This window comes from Marmota monax, unplaced genomic scaffold (assembly GCF_021218885.2).
Source record: "Marmota monax isolate L192 unplaced genomic scaffold, Marmota_monax_Labrador192_F-V1.1 WCK01_AAM20220418_F8-fsc00005, whole genome shotgun sequence".
NCBI classification, from domain to species: domain Eukaryota; kingdom Metazoa; phylum Chordata; class Mammalia; order Rodentia; family Sciuridae; genus Marmota; species Marmota monax.
The window spans coordinates 6,216,500-6,232,926 of NW_026692254.1; the positions used below are offsets into that span (position 1 = coordinate 6,216,500).

At 33.6% G+C, this 16,427-nt stretch overlaps 1 protein-coding gene across 9 annotated transcripts in view; it reads right to left on the bottom strand.

Annotated features, from left to right (window-relative positions):
- Positions 1-16,427, bottom strand: part of Ralgapa2 (Ral GTPase activating protein catalytic subunit alpha 2) — a 334,911-nt gene that overhangs the window by 173,870 nt on the left and 144,614 nt on the right. For all 9 annotated transcript variants that reach the window (XR_009226010.1, XR_009226009.1, XR_009226008.1 and 6 more), the window contains 3 exons: positions 15,448-15,545; positions 10,681-10,771; positions 9,162-9,338 (listed from right to left, as the gene is read on the bottom strand). Coding sequence is in view for 6 of the 9 variants with exons in the window: in XM_046435038.1 (XP_046290994.1) it covers positions 9,162-9,338; positions 10,681-10,771; positions 15,448-15,545 (366 nt within the window). In the remaining 3 variants the exon portion in view is untranslated. The remainder of the gene's footprint in view (positions 1-9,161; positions 9,339-10,680; positions 10,772-15,447; positions 15,546-16,427) is intronic.

The following is a 16,427-nucleotide window of genomic DNA, read 5'->3' on the forward strand; positions in this document are numbered from 1 at the left end:
CTGGCTATTTTGTAAATTTTATGTTTATTTTTAATGCATTTACTTTCTATTTGATAATTTTCCCTAATTACTTTTTAAAAAATAAAACATTTTTTCTTTTCTTTTTTTAAATTAATTAATTAATTTTATAGTAGAATGCATTTTGACATATTGTACACAAATGGAGCACAACTTCTCATTCCACTGGCTGTACAAGGTGCAGAGTCACTCCAGTAGTGTAATCATACATGTATATAGGGTAATAATGTCTGTCTCATTCTACTGTCCTTCCCATCCCCACAGTTCCATTCCTCCCCTCACTCCATTCTACACAAACCAAAGTTCCTTCATTATTCCCTATCCACCTGCCCCATTATGAATTAGCATCTGCTTATCAGAAAAACATTCACCCTAATAAAACTTATTTTTAAAAACAGTTTTGGATTTATAAAAAAATTGCAAAGATAGCATAGAGAGTTCTCATATACTCCATAGTTCCCCTATTATTAACATTTTATATTAGGATGGAATATTTGTTATAATTAATCCAATATTGAAAAACTACTATAAAGTCCATACTTTATTTAGATTTCCTTAGTTTTTAAAGAAATTTTTAAAAATATTTTTAGTTATAGATGGATGCAATATCTTTATTTATTTTTATGTGGTGCTGAGGATCGAACCTAGTGCTTCACATGTGCTAGGCAAGCGCTCAACCACTGAGCCACAACCCCAGCCCCCCCAAAGTTTTTAAACCTAATTTTTTTGTTGCAATTGCTCCAGGATCTCACTCAATACAAATAATTGTCATGACTATGGTCTTGACTTGTTTATGATAGTTTCTCAGACTTCCTTATAGATGCAAAGGAATACAGATGAGGTATTTTGTAGAAAGTTCCTCAATTGAGACCTAACTGATGTCTTTCTCATAATAGGTCTTTTTTTGTTTTGTTTTGTATCCCTGGAATGAACTTCTCTTGGCCCTGCTGTATGATATTTTTCCAATATTCTTGGATTCCTATTGCTAATATTCTAGTTACATTTTTTTTGCTTTATATGTGAGATGGTCTCCAATTTTGTTTTTATCATACTAATCATGTCTGATTGTTTTAGAGAGCTTTCTTTCCCTTTCAATGGAATAAACTGGGAAAGGTAAAGTTTCTCTTTTATTTGAAGGTTCAGTAAAGATAAAATGATTTTTGATTGTTCTCTCTTTTGTTTTTACTTTCTAGTACATTCATATAGTCTCTTAGTTTTAAGAGTCTTTTTAAAATTAACTTGTAAGTTATTCTGCTGTTCTCTCATTTTCTGAATAGGGTACATAGATGCATATTTTTCTCTTCTAATATATGTACCTAAAGCCATATTTTTCTCCTTTAAAGACTTCAACTAGATTCTACCAATTTTGATTTATGTAGTATTTTCATTGCACTCAAGTTCTAAACATTTTATAATATACAATTTTATTTTTTGACAATAATTTATTTGAAGTTCAGTTTTCAATTTCTTATGTTCCTTTTGATACACTTCTATTATTTTAACTTCATCTAATGCACAGAATGTGTTACAGTTACAAACCAAAGACATCTGTTGAGACAAATAATCTCACTGATAAATTTTCAAAATATTCTGTGTACTTTAAAAAAATAACATGTATTTTTTAATTATCTTAATTATTAAGCTCAACACACACATATCCATTCAACTGAGATTAACTGTATTATGCAAGTTTTCTTTATTGTTACTAATAATTATTTCTGCTTATCTCATCAATTAATGTTAGGTGATATTAAAATTTCCCTCTGTGATTATGATTTTTATCAGTAATCCCTTGTAATTTTGTCAAATTTTACTTCATGTATATGGAGGCTATGAAATTCACATAAATTCAGAGCTATGGCTATTGCCAATAACTTCTGCTTTAGATTTTATGACTGACATCCATGTAGCTAGACTAAACCAGTGGTCTTTACTGTCTTACACTATTTGTTTGTTATTAACATAATTATTCCAAAATCAGCCTGTTCCTCACTTCATACAAATAGAGGTGGGCTAACTTCTAGGCAATTATCAATCCCCATAGAGAGAGAGAGAAAGAGGGTAGGGAGGAAGGGAGGCAGGATAATTTTATATATGTATTTGTATATTTTTATACAAATAATCAAAGAAACTAAAGCACCATCTCTGGACCTGAGAAACTGAAGTAGAAAAATTATTTATGAGCAAAAAAAATGAATTTGAAAGGGAGCAAGAGCAGATCCAAGAATGGCTGTCAATATCTCATTACATTAGTGATGGAAAGATCCCAAGGCACAGAAACAAAGGATTTAGTAAGGGTGGCCCATGGTATCATGGCAAGGCCTTTCACAGGAGTGCTTTCCCTTCTGAGAGGAAAACACATCTGTAGCTCCCACAGAGCTATCATATACTCAATTAAGGAGATACATTAAAATGTGTGAATATCCAAACTGGACTTCCTACATGCCACACCGGAAGGATAAAGGTACAGAGAGCAAAATCCAAGTATAGACCTTCTGCACTCTCTGACTTTTATAAAAGCCTCAGGAGAGAGGCTCCTCCTCTGACTGTTAAATCTGTAAAGTAAGTATAGTAGGAAGAAGTACACTGAAGTTCTAATGCTTATGAATCAACATAAGCCTCCAAGTGAACAAGCAGCATAATATGACATCTATTTTTCTCCTAAAGAATGCCATTTTTTTTTAATCCATTGAAAGAGAAGAAAAAAATATTAGGTGATTTACATTTTTGTTTCATTCCGTACCCCAACCTTAGAAATGCAGCCATCCAAAAGAGAGATTAGCCCCAGTATTCCAAGCACACAGGAGCACTGCTAGAGCAACAGAGCTCCATGTAAAGGTACACCAAGTAACTCATTAGCTGCACCTTTATACCATCTGCCAAGAAACAGATCCTCAGTTATGAAAGGATTCCACCTAGAAAATCTGTTCTAATACAGCTTTGCATTCAGAAAAAAAAAAAAAATTCTTGCCTCAATGATAAAAATCCTAGGCAACAGTCAAAATATGTTGAGTTCTTTCTAAGCTTTTGAGATGACTGACTATAACCATTTCTTTAATATTATTGTGAAAATGATTTTAACAAATTAAAATGTTTTTGCCTAAAATTATCCCACTGCTGATATAAGTAACAGAACAGATGCTGACACTACTTATATAGAGGGTTCGTCAGTGAAGAAGCATGTAATTAAAAAAAAGGAGATTTGAGAGATTTCAGATAATTTCATGTTCACCACCAAAATACCAAATACTTTCTTCACTTTCTTTTTCATTAGCAAGATAGAATGCTAACCTAGCATATTTTTGTTTCATTATTATTGAGTGATATGGTGACATTTGAAATTTTACTAAAGTAGGAACTCTTTTCTGTTTTTATTTTACTTTATTTGCTGAACTTCTCATACATGTATATTTTGTATATTTGTAGTCTTTCATCTAGCACCTTTAAAAGGTATATTACATAAAACAATAATTACAACAATATGTTGTTGGATTTGTTTTACATATTTCTTTTTTGTTTATATACACACACACACGTGTGTGTGTGTGTGTGTGTGTAATTCTACTTCAGATTTATTTTAAATTCCAGTAAAATATAAGATCATTACCCCAAAATGTTTATTATATATATGTATGTGTATGTGTATGTATGTGTGTGTAGTATGTATCATAATACTATGCTAAAAAGGAAGGAAGAAGAGACATACTGGGATATCAAGTGATGTTTTTATATTTTACCACAATTAGTATAAATATGAAGCACATATTATACAATATATATTGTAAGCCCTAGAGGAATGACTAAGAAAAATAATGAATAAACAAAATATTTCAATGTCTGTAGGATCTGTAGTGATATTCCCTTTCATTCCTGTTAATGGTGACTGATATTTCCTCCTTTCTTTTTCCTTGATAAGTCTGGTTAATGGTTTATTAGTTGTATCCTTTTTAAAGAATCAACTTTTGCCTTTGTTGATTTTCTCTTTGTCTCCTATTTAATTGATTTTCATTCTTTATTATTTCCTTGCTTCTAGTTACTTATGAGGCCAAAGCCCTCATGATCTAATCATTGCCTAAAAGGCCCACCTCTGAACCTTACTACATTGAGAACCATGCTTTCAACATGAAAGTCTGAGGAACATTCCAGATGCTGATAACAATTACCATAATACCTCCGGAGTAATGCACTGGGCACGGGGGCTACCAGTTTGAATTATGACACAGTTTTTGCCCCCAAGAGTTCTCAATGTGGTGAGGAAAAGACATGTGAGTAAATAATTATAAGAGTCAGTGGGACTTAACCAGGTGTAACTTTGGAAGACTAGATGAGAAGTATCTGCATATGGGAAAACCAGAAAGTCTTTGCAAAGGAGAAGAAAAAATTAGTTGAATTTTGCAAGATGTACACACACTTCATGAAGAGCAAAGGAGGTTCAGACAGAGGAAACTGTACAAGGCATGGAATTTGTGGAAAGGTATGTAGTATTTAAAATATGTAAAGGGTCACCAGCAAATAATGTTTGTTATTTGGATAAGAGGTGTCCCCCCAAAGCTCCTGTATTAATGCAGGAATGTTGAGAAGTAAAATGACTGGATTTTGAGAGCTGTAACCTAATCAATTCAACCTAGTTTATTTATTTATTTTTCATAGCTTTATTGAGGTAAAATTGAAGTACAATAAAATGCACATATTTGCAGTATGTAATTTGATCGGTTTTGACATGATTTGCCATATATATAACTAATACAATCAATATAAAAAGCATTTCCATTTAAAGTAAAAACTCTTACAAACAAAATTATATCATCTTTCTCTAAACAAACACATGATTTTATAGAGATACCTGAAATTTAAGAATTTATAAATATGGAAAAGATTTTAGCTATGAATTAAGTCTTAGTAGTTGACAAAATAGGTACATATGACTAAGTGGCAATTTCATATGGTTCTAATTTTATGTAGGCTTGAGAGTATCTTTGAAAATGAATTTCTCTTTTAATCTGACAATTATACTAAAGATCAAACCCAAAGGCTCTAATTAAACATGTTAATTCTAGGGCCAGAAAAATCAGGCCCAGACTTCAATGATCAAAATGGAGAAGAAGTTAGCATTTGGCTGTCCACCACTGCGGCCTCACTCTCCTTCCCTTAAGTGAGCTCCCAATTCCACTGTAGTTACTTACTATTATTATTTTTCTTTATAATATTTCATGACATCAAAACAGATCAAAGTCTGTTGAAAATACTAAAAAATGTATGTGATGACTGACAATGCTGGCAAACTGTTCCTACAAAAAACAATTTTAGTGGAAGATAATAGGATGTAATTCACAGCTATATTTAAATACAAAATTGGTAAAGGCATTATTACAAGAAACATTTGGATGCAGAACCATGATAAACACACTAAATAAAAGATATTTTGAAGGTGATTTGCATATTTATTAATTTTAAGAGGTTAAAACACCTGCAGCTTAGAGCATATGTGTGCCTTGGTTCAAGGTATCTACTAAATGCTGCTGTTCTGCTAAACCATGGAATTCTTAAAATTTCTCTGTTTAAAAAAATTTTAATTTTTGTTGAGGTTGAATATGGGTAATTTTCTTATGGTTACCTTTCTGGTTGGTTGTTTTGTTTTTGTTTCTCATTTAAGAAAACCTTAGTACCTCAAGATTACAGACACATTTTTAAGAAGATATTTTCTTCCAAAAGTTTTTAAAGTTTTCTTTTCATATTTAAGAATTTTATACCTCTGGAACTGACTTCAAACATGGTGTAAGGGAGATATTCTATTTCATTCTTCCCCCATATGGCTAAATACTAGTCCAAGGGATTTGCTGAATAGTCCATTCTTCCCTTGCCAGATCTGGAAAGCCACCTCTATCATATATCATAGTTCCATGCCTGTGTGGATTCATTTCTGCACCTTCTATTCCATTTTATTAGTCTACTTGTAATTAGATCTTACTTTAAATAAATCTCATACCATTTAACACATTATTTGAGACTATGAGTATAAGCATCATGTATCCTCTTTGTAACCTCTTAAGATAATAGTGACAATGACCTATTCATCTTTTTTATTTCTCGTGGTATCTAAATTAATATTTCTACATCGTAAGTTTATCTGCTAAATAAGGGATGATTTGTAGGTAAAGAGCCATAAATATTCTCTGCCCCCAATTTATTACCTTAACAGAACTAACTCTAAGCATGTAATAACTATGTTTTCTTATTTTCTGGACTCTTAATGCTCCGGTAGCTGGGGCCTTGCTGATAAGGAAGAAATTATACTTTTCAGGGTTAACTAATTCCTACAGATAGCAAACATCTCCACAGGAAAGGACAATGCTTCTAATGTGTAAATGAACCAATAGGGGCTCATCACCTCCAAGTACCTACTTTATCTAGCTTTAATATATCAAGTCAATATATTCTAGTTCTAATCTCTCTACAGCCAGGTACCAGGCAACTAAAGACAGCCCCTATGTTCCAGAGCCCACTGGAATTATTCACAGCAGAAATCCTAAATCTTCTGACCCTGCTTGACCTTGTTTTCCAGTAAAAATGACAATAAAAGTGGTTACCCATGTTCTGCTCCCTTGCCTCTTGACCAACCCTGGAGATTTCTGATGACGTGGCCTCTGTTTCTAGACATCTACTGAGTATAAACTTCTTCCTTCATGACCATCATTATGTGTCTGCATATCTTAATATACCTGGCAGTTCATTATTCTAAGTATTTGACAATTGGTAGGGTTATTCAATGAAAACCAGATACATTCATATTGTTTGACTGCTTTTTTTGCATGTCCTAAAGATCAGGCTAACATGAATTTTATTTTGTTCGTTTATGAAGAAACTGTTCTCTTAAGAACAGAAAGTTAAATTCAGAACTGTGATAATCCTTAAGCCTTATCATCTTACAGTTTGTCCTTTTCACAGATGACAAGATGAACTATTGAACTGAGCATTCTGATTCTATTAGTATTTCAAAGAACTAAGAATTTGAAGGAGTTAATCAAAACATAAGAATCATATGAATTACCTCACACAAGTTTATTAAATTGAGCTGTCCAATACATACTCTGAAATGGAATCTGAATTAATCTTTCCCAAGGATAGACAAAAGAAATAATCATTCAATTTTCTTTCCTTTCAGTAAAAATAAATAAGCCTGGTTCATGTTTGAGTACATTCAACTTAGTGAAAATTCAGACTTGGATCTATAGTACCATAATGATGAGTTCTTCTTGGATAATCTGTATACTGGACCAAGCCATTTATTTTAGGAATGTATTAAAACTCTCAAATAGTTTAAAGGACTTTCCAGTTGTAATTTTAACCACAACACAGTGAAAAACAGCATACAGAGCCATAACACTTTGGAAGACAGTGTCAACTTTGGCACTTATTATCTAGGGGGATAACATGATTTCTCTGAGTGTCAGTTTCTCCATCTCTAAAAGAAATGATAGGACTTGGCCTATTTACCATTCAGGATCAAAAAGAGTACCTTAAAGTTCTTATTGCATTATTAAACCCATATAAGTTTATAATGCTAGTAGTCATAATCATTATCTATTATATTAAGAATTTTATCCAATAACATTTTTATAGGCTAATTGTATGAATGTTTCAATATTACTCCATCAAGAATTTCCAAAAATATCAGAGACTTCAGTAAAATTTTCTATCACAGAGAAAACTAAAGTTTTCTTGGTTTAAAAAAAATCGATTTAGGGTAAACCATTAGTCTTTATAATTTTTAAATGATTTTTAGCATTTTTTTTAAAATTTTTTATTGTTGGTTGTTCAAAACATTACATAGTTCTTGATATATAGTAGAGGATAGGAAAGGCAGCAGAATACAACAGACACTAGTATGGCAACATGTAAATCAATGGATGTGTAACTGATTTTTAGCATTTTAATAACACTTTTTACTTAGCTTGTGCTTTATAGTTTGCTGGTATAGTTTTCATACAAGGTATCTGTGTCTGAGTGTGAATGTGGATCAGGGAGGTCTTAGCTCTAGTCAATATTTCCCACACTGAGTTCCTTAGAGGACTCATCTCTCCTCACGCTTGTCAAAACAAAAACTCAGTTTCTCCATGGTGTTCTCATTCTCATCATCCCTGTCACACAGATGAAGGAACTGAGACTTTGTAAGGTTCACAATATATGCATGCATGTGTGCACATGTAGATGGGAACAGCAAAAACTGCAGAGAGGTTCCCCTGTTCACTCATTTTCTACAATGGCCTTATCAGGTAGGAACTATCATTATTCTTACAAAGAAACTTAAGAACAGAGACTAAGTAATCAGCTCAAGGTTGCTCAGCAATCCCTTGGCAGAGCCTGGATGCAGATCAGAAAGTTTGCTACATTGTGCATGCATTAATCTTAGAAACAAAGACTGAAGAAAAAAACTTGCAAAAAATATAAAGTATTACTTTTAGGTTTAGAAATAAAACCAAATGATAACATTGTTTGAAGACAAAGACATGTTAAAGTTTTAAAGAAATCAAGGGAATTGTTAGAAAAACAAACTAGGATGCCCCAAAAAGGAAAGGAATTTAAGAAGGGCTTCTAGGAACCTCATGGTGTGGATGCTGTTTTAGGTTTTGCACTGGGCAATAATATGTCACCAGGGCTCATTTTATTACTATGAAAAATAACCTACATGTAGGTCACAACTTACACTGTCTGCATCAAATACCTTATGATAAAAAATAAATTATTAGTTAATAAGATATCTAAAACCCTTAACTTATCCTGGATTTATGACATATGTAAATTGAAAAAAATCACTCCTCTATTCCCAGAGTGGAGCAAATTCAATAAAGAATGGCAAATGGCATGAGCACCATCACTTCCTCCCATGGCAGATAGACAGTGCTTATCAACATGACAGCCTTCCTCCCACATCTGGCCACTGTTTCAGAACCCTTTCCATACCAGACTTCAAAAATTCATGACTGATAGTGAACAGGTGGCTGGCAATGCCACTTCAGTTTGGTTGGAGGTGGCACCCTCATTACCACTGTGCTCAGGGATCCCTAGGGTTGAGGCAACTAGGAAACTCTGGAATCTCCCAGCTGTTTGCACGGGTGCCTTTTTTCAAACACACAGTTAGTTACCTGTTAAGTTTGAAGCATCAGTTGGACTCAGTTGTAACCAATGGCGGGCATCAGAGTCAACCACAACATCCGTGGGAGTGTTCAGTTCTGGGTCTTCCTCACAAGTCTGCCATGGGCTCATAGACAGCTCTGCCTCATTGTTATAGCCCAGAGCTGTGTCACTGCTGGTACTATCATCTTGCAAAATAGAAGAATCAAAGTTTGAGAAAACAGCTAGCTGAAGATCAGAATACTCACAATTGCCAATAATGCAAGTAACTAAACACTTCAACAGCTGACACAGCAGGAATTGCTCAGGGGCTTGGGCAGAACCTGCAGAACTTGACTGGGGTTCAGATGGGTGTCCATATGAAGCTCTAGGTCAACAAATTAAATCTTCCAAAGATAGAGCACTCATATAGATACTATGAACTCTGCTATATATCATCCAAGTGGCATTTTTTTCAAATTGTCTTTGCTCAGTTTTCTTATACACCCCCAAAATTATGCCAAGTCCTAAAGTTTTCTACCAAGACTTATTCACCTACAAAATGAAGGTGAGTGAAGGAAGATGTTGATAACTGATTACACCACAAATGCAAGTTTATTTTGCTAAACATGTACATACTTCAAACTTGATGTTTACACTAAACAGGGTGAATCATCTAGAGCCTTTTGGGAATGAATTATCTCACTGCAACAGATTTTCTACTATAGAAACTCTCTCCTTTAAATACTAAAGTTATTAGTATTTAATAACTAATTAAATCATAGTTATACTGACTTATGAAGACTTACAGGGCTATTTATTTAATCTGACACAAAACAAATCTAAATAGTCTTCCTCCTCAAAGTCTCCTGACCACTTCCTAACAATTTTATGGGTCTACCCTTCCCTCTGGAAGCTCTTTGTATCTTCTGCTGACAGTTCCCCAACCTTATTGCTTCTAATCTGCTGTTTACTTGTAAAGAACTGAAAGTTGTCTCAGTAATCATATGACCAAGTTGTAAGGTCTCAAACTTCATCTTCCACAAAACTTTAAGCCCAAAGAGAGAAGGTAGAGCATAAGATGAGCTCCTCTGCACCCCATCAAGAGCCACTCTGGGTGTGTAGGAGTTGTTGAGGAGGCTATATTTTTTTTAGTATATGATAATATATTTCAGAATTCCAATCAAAATTTTATTTTAAAGTACTTAGGCCACTAACATCAATGTACTTCTGCACCTTTGTGTTCTTAGCCTTCTGGGGAAGGTAATTTTTCTTCTGGATGCATCTGCTCACTCAAGCTCTCAGTCCCTCTGTGACTCTCATCTTGAGAAAGGCACAGAGTTGGAAAGAAAGGGCACTCAGGTATAGGCAAATGACTAGAGCTTTTTAATTAACTGGATTAGCATTATATAATTTTGGGAAAAAGAATATTCCATTTCACAACCATGTCTCTTCAACTGATAAGATACCACTTGAATTAGAAAGTAAAAAGAAAAGAAAACACATCAACTCTGCAGTAGATGAAAGCAGACTACATTTCCTGGAACTTACTCTTCTGCCTTTCCCTACATTTTCCTTGTGTCTGCTGCAGATCATCCTTCAAGTCCAATTCAGCAGGGCTACTGCTTCTTCGAACTAAGATCTTCAGACAAAAAGAAATATTGCAATTATTACAGGAAAGCTAAAATTTGTAAGACTATGTAAAGTTCCTACTCCACATTTATAAAGAAAAAGAAACAATAATAGCAACAAAACATTGAATGATATTTTCCATTTGAAAGATGTGTGTTCAACAATTATATATTACTGAATTATATATTATTCAAGACCTGAAACTTTAATTTCTATCCTCTACTTTGTCAACTGACATCCAATTAAAATGGATCTACTAAGAAGGGATGCCAAATTATATGGAAGAAATTTATTTTAAAGTCCTATTTGTTCCTCTGGTCAAGCACACATACACAGTGAACACAATTCTCCAGAAGGCCTAACCTACCCACAAATGATGAGTATGCAGGCAGGTAAAGTGCAAACTCCTCCCAGATTACAAAAGATCCACTTCGTGCCCTTCTAGTTAAAAGTGCCACAGACATTCCTGAGCACTGCTTAAACACTGAACCTTATGTGAAATACGGAGCACTAAAAAATCATGAGGCAATCTGCGTCCTCTAAAATCTGATAATTTGCTTGGACAGACAAAACATACACAAATTACACAAAATAACTACAATGTTCATAAGCAAAATATGCAAATAAATTCTCTCTGATAATTATGTAAAATAAAGTGTTACCTTAATTGGCTGACAGTTACAGGACAGCTGTTCAAGAAGGCAATAGACAGGAAGTGGTAGAGGGAAGGCAGGAGGGGATTCAAGGCAGGAAGCACGGAGTGGTAATCAGCAAGTTCTATGTGCAGGAAAAGAAGCTGATTATAGCAGGCCATGCAGGGAAGCCACGTGAAGAAGGAAACAGGTAAGAAGAAAAGCAGACCTTCTAAAAGAGGCAGCTGCCAGTGGGCCTTAACATGAGGTTTTTAGACTTTTGGCCTAATAGTAATAAAATGAGCTACTGTACATTCTAGATAATAGCTCACTGTGATTAAAATCCTTACTGGAAAGACAAGTAGTTATCTGTGGAATAGATTAGAATGAAGAAGAAAATTGCTATAGAATGGTTATGATGATTCAGGAATGAGGGGATAAGGTTTCTGATAGTGGAAAAGGAGAAGAAAATAGAAATAAAAATGCTGCAGGATGACAGGTTAGAGCTTATGATCAAGTATATATAGGAGTGGAAGAAAATTAAATTACAAAAGGGCAGAGAGCTAGGGGACAGTGAGAAAGACGGTGACAAATGGTGAGAGGGAGGGAAATGTAAAGAAAGGAAAGGAAGAAGGAAGGGAAGAACTTGAGAAAGTTTCAGACATTTTAGTTTTTATCTTTGTGCTGAATATTCAAAGAGAATATCTTATAAGTAGGGACCAAAAATCCAGCATTGGTGAGATAGAGAATTGAGCCAGGAATAAAGATGTAAATTTAAGGGTCTCCACTGCAGAGGGTATTTGGGGCGTGGGGGGAGGACAAACAATCTGGGATTTAATTAACCAATTAAAGGGATAGATATTAAATAAGCAAACAAATTTTTAAAAGGGGACCAAGAAGTATAATGAAAAGACAGAATGATTACTAAACTAAAAGGATATAGTAAAACGAAATACTTAGGAAGATTAACATTACCTGAAAAGAAAGTATTACAGTACTACACACACTAAGTAGACAGGACAGCTCCTTAACTGCAAAGCAGATTGTGAACTTTTTTGCTTCGGACTGCATGAAAGAAAAACACCCCACAACTTTAGAACTTTGGTTGCAATTTAGGGTTCACAGGAAGTAAACCTCCAAGATATCCATGTGCTCTCTCAAAAGTGACCAGAAAACAGGGTACTGAAATGGCTCTATTGTGAGGGCAAATCCAATATTACCTTTGCCAGTGGCAAAAGAACCAAGACTCCAGGATCAAAATAGCACTCCCTGACTCATAGAAGACTCAAATGCTAACACTGTCCTGGTGAACATTCATCTATTTAGATTTCTGGGTATTCTTCAGATTAAAATCAGTCAGCTACTCAAAATCAAAAAATCACCAAGCAGCAAAGGAAATAAATCACTAGGCCTAAGAGTCTTAAAATCAACAACTATCATATTTCAGATAATCAGATAAAGATTTTAGAATTACAATTTGTGAATACTTTAAAGGAATAAAAGATGGGAATCATAAAAATGATGAAGCAATAAGAGATTATGAGAAATTATAAGATATACTTGAAAAGAATCAACTTAAACTTTGAAACAAAATATGTACTTGCTGTGCTAAAAAAACTCATTGGAAATATTAAAGAGTAGACTAAAGAGAGTTATTGAACCAATGAAAGACAGAGCTAATGAAATGATCAGAATGTACCCAGAGGACCAAAGAGAACGGAAAATATGAAGCTTAAAAGCTTAAGAAACATGGAAGAAAGAATGAGAAATTCTAATATATCTATCCATAATTGTAGAAAAGAGAAGAAAGAATGAAAAAGTGGCCATATTTGAAAAAATGATTATCAAGAATGTTCCCAAATGACAGAAAACAAGTATGCAGAAATGAGTGGTGCACAGCACATACCAAAAAGGACAACTGTATAAACCCAAAGAAACCCATACCTAAAAATATACTATAGGGAAATTGAAGGATAAGGACAAAGAATAGCAAGAAACAACAACTAGAAAGGATGGATAGAAGACTTCTTACTAACAACAATGAAAAGACAAAATACAACAGAAACACAGCATCCTCGAGAAAAGAAGGGGGCTAAGGAAATGAGAGAAGAATAGTAATTAAAATAGTAATTAAAACAACCAAAAAATGAAGATAAATAACAAAACAAAGGTTTACACACCCACGAAACAGCATATCAGAGAGAGGTAGTATTTCAACTCAATCAATGAAAATGGATTCACTAAATTGAGACCTGGGACAAACAATTATTATGAGGGAAAAAATGAAATTGGGTCCCTATCTTTATTCATGTACAAGGATCAGTTCTTGGTGGGTGAAACTCTTAAATATATAGAGCAAAACTCTTATTGAAAACACTTATTGAATAAACATAAGGTAGTATTTGTTTTCCATTGTATAGCTGAGATTTTTACAAACTTGATAAAATCATATCCATAAAAATGATGATAGAGAACATTAAAATGAAGGATTTCTGTTCATCAAAAGGTATCACCGAGAGAATGGAAATATAAGCCACACATTACAAGAAGATATTTACTATACACATAACCAAAACCGGATCAATATCCAGATACAAATAAGAGAAAAAAAGACAATAAGTGACAAAGTAGGCACTGCTTTGAAACACAAATGACCAATCAACATGGAAAGATTTCAAACCTTATTGGTAACCTAGAAATGCAAATATCAGATGTTATTTTCACCCATTTGGGACTTATAAAAATTTTTGAATTTGTAACTAGAAAAGTTTTGGCAAAATTGTGAATGGGAATTCTATACATTGATCACAGAAATATAAGTGGTAAAACCACATTGGGAGTTAGGTCTTATCTTATATAGAACATTATTTTATTGTATAATTTATTAATTCCACTCCTAGATGGTCATCCTAGTGAAAACTTTAAACATGTAGATCTTGAGACACATACAAAAATGTAAACAGTGGCAGTTTTCCCTAAAAACAACAGCTGGAAACAATCTAAATGCCCATCAACAAAAGAATAGAAAAATATATGATGGAATATTCATATGCCAGAGAAAATTTGATGAATTATTGCTATTTGCCAGAATATGAATAAATCACTGAAACATACAATGAGTGAACAAGGCAACTGTACTACTAATGAACACTTTACAAAAACTTTCAAAAATAAGGAAAACTGAAGAATATATATCATTTGAAGATACATATATGGCGAAACCATAGAACAAAATAAGGAACTAATACACATAAAGCCAGAGTAATGCCACTCTCTCGGAGAGGTAGCAGGAAGAGGGGACAAAGAGGAAACCAAAGCAATAACACAAGAAACACTGCAGTTCTTAAACGGGGTGATGGGTTTGTGGGTATGTATTTCATTGTTGAAAAACAGAATATTTATAGGTAAGCTGGTATATGCCCTTTCTAAGCATAAAGAAACAAGGAATTTAACAATGATTATTTTCTAAACAGGAAGGAATATGAAGGCCTTCCCTCTTAATTTTGTACACTTCTGTGACATTTGAGTTTTGTATAAATATATACTACATTTAAAAAAATGAACAGGGTCATCTGTGTAAATGAGTTATAGGATGTTTAAATTTTCTTCTTTATACATTGCATTTGTTTATATTTGAATAAAGGCTATATGGGTGGCTTTCCCTGCAAAAAGGAACTGTAACTGACCCTTGTGAATATTTACTTAACTAGTAACTCAGGTCAGATGGTGGCTACTACCCAAAACAACGTCAAGAAGGTGTATCTGAAATATAAGTTCAACAGGCAAATTTGTCTGCTTAAAAATATATAATGCCACATACAGACCAGGCAATAAATTCCATTTTGTGTTCATTTTATTTCACCATTTTTGCACCATGACTATAATTTTACTTAAGCAAACAAGCAAAACCTGAAATGATTTAAAGGTCATTTTGGCTGATAGTCCATCTAAATGGGAAAAATAATTTAAATATCACCATCACCAATAAATTCATTTATTATGCAATAATTTGGTTTTTTTAAATGACAAACTGATATGCTTTTAAAAATCTTACTGTTATTCCTTCATGTTCTCTCTTCACATGTCCTTTATTCTCCTGAATGGCCCTGAGTTCTGAAGAACTCAAATTCTGTGCATTTTCTACCTTTTGACCTAGAGATTTGGTGGGGGAAGAAAAATCAACAGAAGGAATGTTTCAGAAGGAAAATTAGAAAAACAATTTTTCCATATAAATAACTATCAAAGTACCTATTTAGAATTGGAACTCTATATAATGCTGGCAGATATATAACAGGTACAACCACTTTGGAAAATAGGTATTATCTTGTAGAGAAAAACATTTTTACTGTAAATTCATTTATTCTATTTCTAGATATGCAATCTACCCTAAGATATATAAAAGCATGAATTATGGGTCTGACAAACTGGCAGCATAAAATGTAGTATATATTGATACAAAACTCAAATGTCACAGAAGTGTACAAAATTAAAAGGGAAGGCCTTCATATTCCTTCCTACTTAGAAAATAACCATTGTTAAATTCCTTGTTTCTTTATGCTTAAAAAGGGCATATACCAGCTTACCTATAAATATTCTGTTTTTCAACAATGAAATACATACCCATACCCACACTGACAAGCCCACATTAAAGACCTGGTCTCTGGCCCACAGAAGGCCTTGACTACAGAAGGCTCAATGCTGTTCACTGTGGCCAATGGCTCCACTTAGTCATTCCATTAGCACAGGAAACCTTAGGAAAGGTATCTCAAAGAAAAGCTGCCTGAGTTGCCAACAGGTAAGCCAACAGGAAGTAGAGAGCAGTAAATTGGCTCTTTAGGACTTAAAATGAAGACTGACAAGAGAAAGCAGAAAGTTTCAGTAATAAGAAAAGGAATATCGCCACAAATCCCATAAACATTTAAAAAGGCCACAAGAAGATTTTATAAATAATCTGAGGCCAAGAAATATGAAAATAAATATGAACTGAACAAATTTTCAGAAAAACATAATTTATCAAAATCAAAACAAGGAAAA